We start from the raw sequence: 10,778 nt of genomic DNA on the forward strand, positions 1-10,778 counted from the left end.
ATAACCAAACGTTTTCCTGCAAGTCCCCCTCCCCTCTTCATGTTTGTGTATTCACTCCCCCATACTGATGCTCGGTTTGAACTGCAGGAGATTGTCTTGACCATGTCTACATGCCTAAATGCACTGAGTTGCCGCCATGTGATTGGCTGCTTGGAAATTAAGTGTTAACGAGCAGTTGGACAGGTGTACCTAATAAAGTGGCCGATGAGTGTATTTTGCTATTCTAAGTGACTTATTTTGTTGGGTGGTGGGTTAACTGGTTCTATGCATTCATAAGGTTGCAGAATCCTGTCTTAAATTAACAGCTAGATTGTTACAATGTAAAAAGAAACAAGCTATTTGATCCAAAATGAAAACGATCAATACACATTTGCACTACAGTAGTTTGGGTGAATCATGCTTCCTGGATTGGCCCTGACCACAAACCTACTGAACATTTATGGACATAGTTTGAAAGCCAAACTTGTGCCCTCAGTAACCCAAGTTTTCTCTTGAGATCTCAAAAGAAATGCAATAAACAAATCATGAAAGGCACAGAATGTAAAAGATCATATCCAAGATCTGTTGTGTATTGAAGATGTCCTCTTATGTTAGTCTTCATCCCATTTAGTCCCACTGTCCACAAACCTGACTGTGTCCCTCCCACTTTGTGTTTCTGTGCAGAAGCCGCGATCAGAGACGATGAGAGGCTCCCTGCGCCTGTTGACCACCAGCGCCTCCCGCCTTCAGAACGAGTGCCGGAAAGCCGTGCCTTCGGACGGGTGCTCGGGGCCAGACATGCAGCTTGTAACCCAGCAGGTCATCCAGTGTGCTTATGATATTGCCAAAGCCGCCAAACAGCTTGTCACCATCACAACAAAGGAGAACACTAACTAGACAGCAGTTAACATGCTCCAAAGCCACCATCTCAGTATTGTTACATTTTCTGTGTTTTTTTTTTTTTTTTTTATATTATTGTAAATGTATTGTGGTATATGCATGTCTGTTTTTGTATTTAAAATGAATACTGACTATATCTTGGGAGTTTTGGAGGGAGAGTGAAAAAAATACGTTAATATATCTAGTTATTGTAGTAGCACAATTTTCTCTTTAAGGTAACATTTTCCAGCAAGCACATCTGTATTACTCTATAACTGAGTGATTCTAAAAACATTTTTAAGCAGCTTAAAGTAGCTAATAACAGGCATGAAGCTCATTGGACTGCATGCTGTAACAGGCAGTAATGAGAGTCCAAAACCTTAAGGTGTTCATATTCAGCGTTTCTACACATTACACATTACTACAATTTTATTTTTCCCATGCTAAACATTTTGTTTTTCATATTTGTCTTTTCTGCATGTTTTGATTTTTTTTAATGCAAATGTCCAGCATAAATTTTGAAGCATGTGTAATTATATGGTTTAGACACAGTAAAAATAAACCTGGTAAAGCTAATTATAAATTAAAATATTATATGAAAGAACTTTATGCTCACAAACAACACCTACAGTAATGTCATACTGATGGCTCGCCTGAATGTGCTGCTGCTTTGTATGTGAAATTAAAAATGCACCATTCTCTCAGTTTTGTAGCTCCTCTCCCATAAAACCTTGATTCTAGAGATAAGTCCGGTTTTCCTAAATTACGGGTATTTACCCATAATTTGAGCAGGTAACTATGATTTGCCAATGGAATTAGTATTTTTACTCTTAAAATAAGATAATTAGGTAATATGCACTGGAAATAAGACAATGCGACTTTTTTTTCTAACTTTAAATGTAAATTTTCTTCTTCCATTGGCAAAGTGTCTCACTTACCTCCTCAATTCAAGACAAAATGCACTTATTCTAAGAAAAAATTACTTCTTTAGATTTACATTTTTTCCAGTGTGTGAAAAATGTGCGCTTTTCTGTTTTGGAGCTCCTCTCATTTCAAAACCCTGATTCCCATTACTGTCATAATCCTTAAAAAAAGACTGTTATTGAAAGATGAGGAGAAATGCATAGGCTTATGTATTTATTGCAGCTCACCTGTTGGCTCCAAAAATATATTTGCACCAAAAGTGCTCTCCATATATATATATATATATATATATATATATATATATATATACACACACACACACACAGTTGTGCTTGAAAGTTTACATACCCTTCCATTAAAGACAGGAAAAATCAGCTGCCAGTAAAATACATTGAAATTGACTAAATAAAAAAATGGAAATCATGAAATTGATTTTGAATATCTATATATATCACATGCATATAACATATGCATATATTGATAAATAAATAAACCTAATGGGGCTCCTGAACTGTGTTGTGTAACATGTTGAGGCAGTAATCACTGAAATCAAGTGTGTTCTGTAATGTTCAGGAAATGTTCAGCCAGACTTCTGCACCTGCTGAGAGGTATGTTGGTTTATCAGCATGGCACTTTACTTTGTGTGGGACTGTTTTCTTCGCTTTTTTATTTTAGAATTTTTGTTTAACAAAAATTCAAAACCAATATTTTATTTTACTAAATAATCATTTAAATAACTAGTATGAATTAATAATTTTCTTTAACCATAAGCCATTTAAACATTCAGGCACAACTGTGTATTGGTCGTCCATGGGACATCTATGTTGGGATCACTGTGTAGGTGGTTCCAAAAAAAAAAAAAAAAAAAGCTAAATTTTATGAAGAAACGTTTTTACATTTTGGCAACTTTAATCCAAGGTAATGTATTATATATCCAGTGATGTAAACCTTATCAGCTTTCATAAGTGCCCATATTTGAGAACTACTACAATACTGATTTTTGAAGACATTGTAGAAACCCTGTAAATAATAATCCACCATAAATTTCAGTGACCTTTTAATGAATTTCCATAGATTGTTCAGAATGAATGTTTTTGAAACTTTTAATGTTTGTTTCAATAAAAACTTTTTTATACATTTTTTCATCTGTCCGAGCAGAACCCTGTCTGCAGTGCACTTCTCATCAGCACCCATTTGTCCATTCGGTGGAAGCCAGTTGGATATGTTCACGGGCCAAACTGTTTCCTGTCTCCAGCACAAACACCTAGCATTTAACTTTCTATCTGATTTCTTTCAGCAGGCTCTATGTTGTCCTTCAGTGATTTCACCCAGCTTTCACTCGTACGTGTTTTGTTCTGTTGCATTTCTGCAGGTTTGGTATTCAATGTGCAACATGTGAACAAGAGCTCTACATGTGTCCTGTTTTACGGAGCAAACCAGTGTTAAGCTTCCCAAAGAGTTTCTGAATTCATTTATCATATTGAAATCTCTTCCAAGGGATGTATGAGGTGCAGCATCCTAGCTGGAATAATGAAAAGAATAATTTTTTTAAATAAACCTTATATGTAAACATATCAAACCATTGGTGATTTCTCTTTACTTTACTCAATTGCAAAAATGCTGCACTTTGTTTTAAATTTTTTATGAGAAAAAAGGAATCTTCAATCTGCATTGATATATTGTTCACTGAATGCCAGTTAAAGGCGATTCCATCTTCTCAATCAACACATCACCAACCTGTTGAATTTGTTGTCCTTCATCTCCTTGATGGCGGTTTTGGTGGTCATTAACTTTAAGACACTTTATGCATAACAACTGCAGACCAAATTATATATTTTTTTGTTGGGGAGGGTTTTCAGAGTATGTGATCCTCTGCTGACCACTGCACTGAGGTGGTTGTTGGTTTGAATGCTTTAGTGCTGAATCAAAGCACTGCCATGGGGGAGGTTATTTAAAGAAGATGGGAACTAGAATGTAAAGTAGCTTCATCTAAAGTGCTTTTGATTCACTTGGAAGTTTTTTCCTTCCTGCCTCTCTGATGGATCAATGTAGTCTTTAATGGACCAAAGAGGTCACTGTGGACATAAAGTTAGATAAAACACTTTAAACTAATTCCCTATGGATAAATAAACATCCCGCTCCACGGTGGTCATGTCCAGGCGGATCGAGGTCTGCTGTGAATCTGAAACAAAGACGTTTACTTTTTAAAATCAGTTTGAAGTGTTAGAATGCTGTGTATTTAGTTTCTGACTTGGGATTCTTTGTGTATTTACCTTTTCTTGGTAACCTTCTTCAGCCATTTTCTGCATCTCTAACTTCAGGTCTTCTTCTTGAATTTCAAGGGCTTTCCTTTCCTCGTCGTCCTCCTGCTGTATTCTGCACCACTCTTGCCACTGCTCCTGACGTTTCTCTTCCACCTATGTCAAATGCATATCTCAATTTAGCATACAGCTTTAGGGCAATCCTGTGATTGAACCCCCGCACAAAACAATTGAGCATTAGTTCCAACCTGGGCCTTCAGCTCCTGCATCCTTGCAGTTTTTTGGCCTTCGTCCGTCTCTTTTTCCAAACGCCTGAGCTTCCTCTCCAGTTCCAGCTCCTGGATCAACTCTTCCCTTCTCTTCAGCGATTCCTCTTGAGCTTTGCGGATCTTTAGCATTTTTTGCTCCAGTTGCTGCTGCCTCCCCATAAGCACCTTACAGAGAAAATTAACACTGCACTTTTTAATTTTAAAGCTTTTATTGAAAGTTTTGATCATGTAAGACAATTTTACCTCATGCATTAGTCTTTCTCTGGCTTTCTTCTCCTTCTCCCATTGGGCCTCTCGTTTCTCCCAAACACGCTGAGCTTCTTCCCTAAATATTATATGGAAAACATTATAATGCACTGAACTGAATGGACATTCCTCTAATTTCACATTGTGAAATAATATAGCTCTAATACTGCCTGCTAAATACTTTTAGTTATGAGAAGAAAACACAGAAGCAAGCTGCTGCTGCTGCTGGATTCATAATTAAAAATAATGTTCTCTTACAGTGAGGTCTACCTGGTCTTCATGCTGACATGTTTCAGTTCAAATAAAATGTGCATATAGTTTAAAACCATATTATCACTTAAAAATACAAAATCTGAAGGTCAATATTGTCATTCAAACAAACCCTTCATAAACACTGAACTGTGTAACTAGAAGCTATTGGCTAACTTATGTAAGAAACACTGACGGACTTCTGTCCTCAGTTTCTCCTTTACTGTATGTGTTTTTAATGGCCTTCACTCAGACACAAAGGTCTATTTCTTCATGTAAATGCAATAATTTTATAAATAATACATTATTTTTTAATTCAATAAATGCTTTTTGTGTATGGAAGATCAGTAAAAATAATGCGCTGTCTTCTACAATCTGCAGTAGTTAAATGATTGATTTGGAGAAGCCTCCCTGGAGACATTTAAGGTGCACCTCATGGGATGGGGAGCCAGAGTTCTCTTTTAATTAAAAATAAGTAAACAATAAAAAAAATAAATTTATATTTGTCATTTTTGCAACAGCTGTATCTGTGGACAAAAAAAGATCAACTGTAACCTGATAAATTATCTGTGCCAATAGCTGCATGTGCTTGGATTTTTTTTTTAAACCTGCATGAGAATCCAATCCAGAAATTAAGCATTTCCTGCAAAGAAGATCAATCAGGGAGCAGCTGGCACTGCATCATAAATCCCCCTTTAGCATTTGAAGAATCTGGACACTGACCTGTGCAGGACGTCAAACTCGGCCTCTCTCTGGCGCTCCAGTTCAAGCTGCTCCTCTATGACGCGTTTCATCCAGGCAGCGTCGGCCACCGCTCTCTCTCTTCTTGCCATCTGCAGCTTTTTGTCCTCCTCTTCTTCTTCAAGTAAGGCTGCCAGAATCTTGCGATCAACTTCCTGAAGTTCACAAAGATCTTCAGCTAAAAACAACAAAATCTTGGATTTGAATACTCAAACAGCTTATCAATCAGACTCACCAGTTCCTCCTGGATTTGCTGGGCTCTCCTCTTTAACTGAGAGCGGTACTGACGAATCAGGAAATGCCTGGGGAAAGGAAAATAACCATTTAGCCGCATAATTTAAATGTACACACTAAACCAGGAGTTGTGATTAGTTGTCTAAATCCTACCCAATTTCAGCTTTCCGTTGCCTCTCCTCTGTCTTCTTCCTTTCCTCCTCCATCCTCTCCAGTTCCCACTGCTTCAGCAGCAGCTCCTCCTGCTCCTTTCTCAGACGAGTAGCCTCAGGGACAAAATTAACACAGCTCATGACACTGTTTTACACAGCAAATACTGCTAAAATGACTGTGTTACATCAGGTAAACCCGGTGAGAACATTGTCAGTTAAACTATAAAAGGATGGACACTATAATAACAATCCAGGCACGTCATTTATATCTAGAGGGATACTTTTTTATATATATAAATTCCTGATGAAATGGTCTAATCCCACAGTATTTGCAATGCTTTATTTTCTTTTATTCAAAATCAATGTGAATAACTGTGTTAGATGGGCAGATAATATCGCATCACACTGATCACAGGATTGTGAATGGGACTGAATGAAAATCTTGTTACTGCATGCTTTGTGATATCATGACATCATCATGTCATCACCCAAATTAATTGATACTTTTGTATCATGATAAAAGTGGTGATTCACACCCCTAGAAAATAGTATATAAAAGAACCTTCAAAACTTGCAAAAGAACTGTTGATATATGGAGCTTTGGCCATCAAAGCATGTTCCATGTGAAATGAGATGATTGGATGCTAACAGCGGTCTCTAAGAGCACTAAAATGGATCTACACCTGGCTCTGTTCATTATCTGAAGCAGAACTGCTGCAACATAACAGTGACGTTAAATTTTGACCAATATGTCCACCAAGGTCTGAATGAGAACTGAAAAGACCTTGGCCCAATCAGTGCAATAATCTTAATGATGCTGGTTTGTAACTTTTACAAGTCAGCAGATGGTGGCAAAATTTAACCCTAACCCTAACACCTAGAACAAGGCAGGAAACCCTTTATGGGATGGGTGCCACTAGTTATTTCAGCTGAATGGGGTAACACTGACTGGTAGAAGTTAGGGTGTTCTAACCTTTTTTTTTTTTTTAGCAATCAAACACATGGATTTTTGTAATTAAACCAGGTGTTTGTCCAGACAATAATAAATAAATATGAATATACATTAAGCAATGGACATCTCTCTAATTGAAATTCCACATACCTCCTCCTCCCTCAGTTTCAGTTCTTCCATCTGTTTACGGAGCTCCTCAGCCCTATTCCGCTCCTCTTCTCTCCTCCTCTCCTCTGCTTGCCTCATCCTCTCCAGGGCCTCTTTTCGACTCCTCTCATACTCATTTTCAAAGCGTGTCTTTTCCACCTGCTCCATCACGTCTTTCTGCATGTTTGATGAGACTTGTCACTAACAGCGGGTGTCAAACTTTCTTAATTATATGCCGTGTTGAGGGGATTTAATCCGAGTAGATCTCAGACATGATACTGTGCTCACAGACTGCGTAAGTGCTCTTCAATTAAAAATTCATTGTTCCATAAATAAAGGATGAGGTAAACAGAAACGGACACATTTGATGAATGGTTGCCTTAATGTGACATCACTGGGTCGCAGACGACAGAGGTTCTAAGTTAAACAGCAAGTACATAAGGATAAGTTAGGATCTCAGATGTTTTTTTCAACCTACCTGTTTCTTCTCAGATATCTGCTCCTGCCACTGGTTGACAACATGATCTTTATGCAATGCTGACTCAACCTGGAAACACAGAAGAAGAGTGAGGTTGTGACAGAGCCTGGGCCGAGGTACTGATGACCCTGACCTGTTGAGGACAGCAACACAGTGTGTTTTAGTCTAAAAATCTGGACCAGAAGAAACAAAAGTCATGGAATCGGCTTCTCACAAGGAGGATACTGTTTCAGGATCAAATGTACATCTTGACTCAAAAAAGAGTCAATACCCTACACTTGCTGGGTTTACCACAAACACGTTATATTCCGCTGTCCTTACAGGGATTAAGTATTGAATTCCATTAATTCCCTATTTATTTCTATAGCCTAAACTAGACCCTCACTCTAACCATTAGCAATATATACCCAACCCTAAACTCAATTAACCAGTTGACTGGTCCCCAGAAAATAGCTTATTTCCTGGGAATTGGTCTTAAAGCCTCCCCACTGGGTAACAAAGACACGGCCACACACACAACATAGATCAAAGCTATTGATGATGTCACCAGCTATCAGTCTTTAAGGTAATTTTACTCACTTTTGAATGACTAGTTAAAGCAGCCTACCTCACGCAGGTCTGGGTTGTTTCTCTTCCAGTGCTCTTTAAGGAGCTCCTGTGCAACCTGAGAGAGCAGAGGGAAGATTTTTAGGAAAATATAACATTTACTTTTTCTTCTATCATATTATCCAAACTCTTACCTTTTTCCTTCTTTCCTCTCTAGCCTGACGGAGCTCTTCAGCTTTGTGCACCTGCTGAGTTGCCGTTTTGCTCCTGTCAGGAACTAAATCCCGGAGCTCGGCCTCCAGTTTGTTTCGCTCCTCTTGAAGCATGGCCCTGAGCCGCTCTCTGCGCTGTTCTAGCTTGGCTTTCTTTTCTTCCTTCAGCTTTTCTCTGTGGTATGCTGACATACTGGCACCAAGTGAAAAACAAAACAAATTAATATTTTTTGCAATCTTTGTCTACTGATACATTCCCATACCAAGTAAAATTTCCAGCATAAAGGACAAAATATCTCATAAAAAGTGCCATGCATTAGTGTTCATTCTCCATTGATTCACACAGTTTGGCACCAAAGCATACACTGGATATCATTTAGAAAAAAATAGTTATTGTGAAGTGGACAAACAAAATCATTTGTAGGATTGAAAAAAAAAGCCTTTGCAAATTAGAGAAACTGGAGGTTTTATAAGCATTAAACCAAATGGTTCAGTGGTTTTGGATTATCTTCACTGCTTCAGTAACAGAGACCTCTCCTGGTGAAGAGCAAGACTGCAGGTTAGCTGGTTTTAATTACACACACTCAGACACAAATACATCAGAAGCAGATTCACTGTTTTTGAAAAGACTTGTCCTCAAACCTGTTTGGCTTCATTACCCTGCTTTACACAAACAAAGTCTAAACATTATGTTATATCTACAATAAATACTGACAAATATGTGTGACCTGTCACTGAGGAGAGAACGCTCTTTACCTTGTCAGCGCAATGAGGATTTAACACAAACACAATACAACAGTGCATTTCTGTTAAAGACTGCAGAGGGGTTTAACTTCCAAACTTCATTTTTCAGTTAAAAACATATTTCCATCTTACTTAATACTTGTTGTAAAATGTCCTAGTTTGTGGATTTTTGGAGGCTTTTTGTTGTTCCATAGCATGTTGAAACAACAGGTTTTTCTTTTATGGTCAGCATGTCTTTACAAGTAGACACTCTAGATTTCTTTGACAGGATGATGTTTTTTTTTATTAAATTATTTATTTATTAGGTATTTAGAAACAGCATGCACTAAATCTATGAGCTGCAATTGAATTAGTTTTTTCTTTTTAATAAAAAGGATTCGATGGAGCGTATGTGTCTGACTTGATGTTTTTGTTTTGTTATGATTATTTATAAGTTAATGTAAATAGTCTAATTTTTCAACAAACTTAGCAGAATTCTGGGACAATGAAGTATCTATTGTAGTTAAAATATGGCTCTAGAAAATGAAGCTCTACATCTGTATGGGGTGAGAATTGTTTTACTTTATTTCACTTTGGGATCAACAACGTATTTTTCAAGTGAACTGTGTGGGCTGAATAAAAATGCACATCACACTTCAATTTTATTTGTAAAAAAAAAAAAAAAAGAAGAAGTAAAAGGGATTTGATTGGCTTTCAATTTATCTTGCAGTTTAAAATTGTGCGCTGCTTTATGTTGGTCTATTAAATTACATCCCAGCAAATGATATTGTAGACAGACTGTAGATGTAAAGTTACAAATGTGAGAAACGTTGGGGGTGTGAACAATTATTAAAGGCAGTGCAACTAATAAAGCAGTGGGAGGATTTGTGGCTGGGGTTTGCTTTTTAGTTTGTTCCAATGTTGAGCTGATTTGTCCAATGTTTTGGTGGATCTCTGGGTTGTTGATGTGCAGGAACATCCTGCTTCAGACTCATTTACCTCTGCTGGAAGGAGTGACGGGAGCTCCACGCCTCCTGCCTCTGGTTGCGGACGTCCTGCTCCTTGAAGTACCGAGCATGCAGCTCCCATTGCCTGCGCCACCGAGCCTCATGCTCCCGCTGTCGAGCCAACTGCTCGGCCAACGTTCGCGACCGACTGGGACCATGAGCCGAGAGAGTAGGAAGAGCCATTTGTCTGAAACATTAGGAATGGATGAATGAGAAAAAAAATTAATAATAAACTCAATGTACAACAACAATCACTCGCTCTCTTCAATTTGAATACACTAACAACATTGTATCGGCTTCCACCAGAGGACTGCGCGTAAAGTTCGTCCGCTGGATTCAAATTATCAGGGAAAAAAGCCGAACGTCTTTTTGCATTTTTATTCAGTCTTCTATATTCCTCACACAAAACAATAAACATTCACAAACCCATTCAATGTCTCTCCGCCTTTTTCCCCCCACTAGCCGCTCACAGGTTTCCTTAGTTACGGAAACACTTCCTGTATTACGGAAAACGCGAAGGGCCAAAAGATTCGTCCTTAGAAAACGCGAGAAAACTTTTATCAGGAAGGAATACTGCATAAATTTAACTTCACATACATTTTGCAGAGAAAGCACACACGACCAGCACACAGAAAAAAAAAACACTTATATAAAATAACAAACACCATAAAATAAAACACAAAATAAAAACAAAAAATTCTCAAAAAAAAAAAAAAAAAAAAAAAGAAGTAAAAGGGATTTGATTGGCTTTCAATTTATCTTGCAGTTTAAAATTGTGC

General features: G+C 37.8%; 2 protein-coding genes across 13 annotated transcripts in view; one reads left to right on the forward strand and one right to left on the reverse strand.

Moving 5' to 3' along the window:
• git2 (G protein-coupled receptor kinase interacting ArfGAP 2) overlaps window positions 1–2,046 on the forward strand; it is a 20,584-nt gene extending 18,538 nt beyond the window's left edge. For 8 of the 11 annotated variants that reach the window (XM_015394355.1, XM_015394356.1, XM_015394347.1 and 5 more), the window contains one exon: window positions 664–2,046. In XM_015394355.1, coding sequence (XP_015249841.1) covers window positions 664–876 — 213 coding nt within the window. In that variant the 3' untranslated portion in view covers window positions 877–2,046. The remainder of the gene's footprint in view (window positions 1–663) is intronic. The other 3 variants (XM_015394351.1, XM_015394354.1, XM_015394352.1) reach the window with 2 other exon arrangements.
• Window positions 2,047–2,807: 761 nt separating this feature from the next.
• Window positions 2,808–10,481, reverse strand: tchp (trichoplein, keratin filament binding). Of its 2 annotated transcripts, none has more exons than XM_015394329.1 (13): window positions 10,426–10,481; window positions 9,992–10,186; window positions 8,252–8,462; window positions 8,119–8,175; window positions 7,512–7,580; window positions 7,037–7,210; window positions 5,936–6,048; window positions 5,784–5,850; window positions 5,531–5,703; window positions 4,556–4,637; window positions 4,292–4,477; window positions 4,056–4,199; window positions 2,808–3,964 (listed from the first exon to the last, which is right to left on the reverse strand). In XM_015394329.1, the coding sequence occupies exons 2-13, from the start codon at window positions 10,180–10,182 to the stop codon at window positions 3,932–3,934; spliced, it is 1,500 nt and encodes a 499-aa protein (XP_015249815.1). In that variant the 5' UTR covers window positions 10,183–10,186; window positions 10,426–10,481; the 3' UTR covers window positions 2,808–3,931. The 2 variants fall into 2 exon arrangements, with proteins under 2 accessions (XP_015249815.1, XP_015249814.1); XM_015394328.1 differs by lacking the exon at window positions 10,426–10,481 and adding an exon at window positions 10,283–10,390.
• Window positions 10,482–10,778: the final 297 nt, after the last annotated feature.

Source organism: Cyprinodon variegatus, unplaced genomic scaffold (assembly GCF_000732505.1).
Source record: "Cyprinodon variegatus isolate N-32 unplaced genomic scaffold, C_variegatus-1.0 Scaffold681, whole genome shotgun sequence".
NCBI classification, from domain to species: Eukaryota; Metazoa; Chordata; class Actinopteri; order Cyprinodontiformes; family Cyprinodontidae; genus Cyprinodon; species Cyprinodon variegatus.

Bases quoted from the DNA above. Each gene is read 5' to 3' on its own strand.
- tchp (XM_015394328.1), bottom strand. The intron at 8,463-9,991 runs GTAAATGAGTCT...ACTTGGTGCCAG, and splicing joins CGTCACTCCTTCCAGCAGAG to TATGTCAGCATACCACAGAG. The intron at 5,851-5,935 runs GTAGGATTTAGA...TCCTTTCCCCAG, and splicing joins CAACGGAAAGCTGAAATTGG to GCATTTCCTGATTCGTCAGT.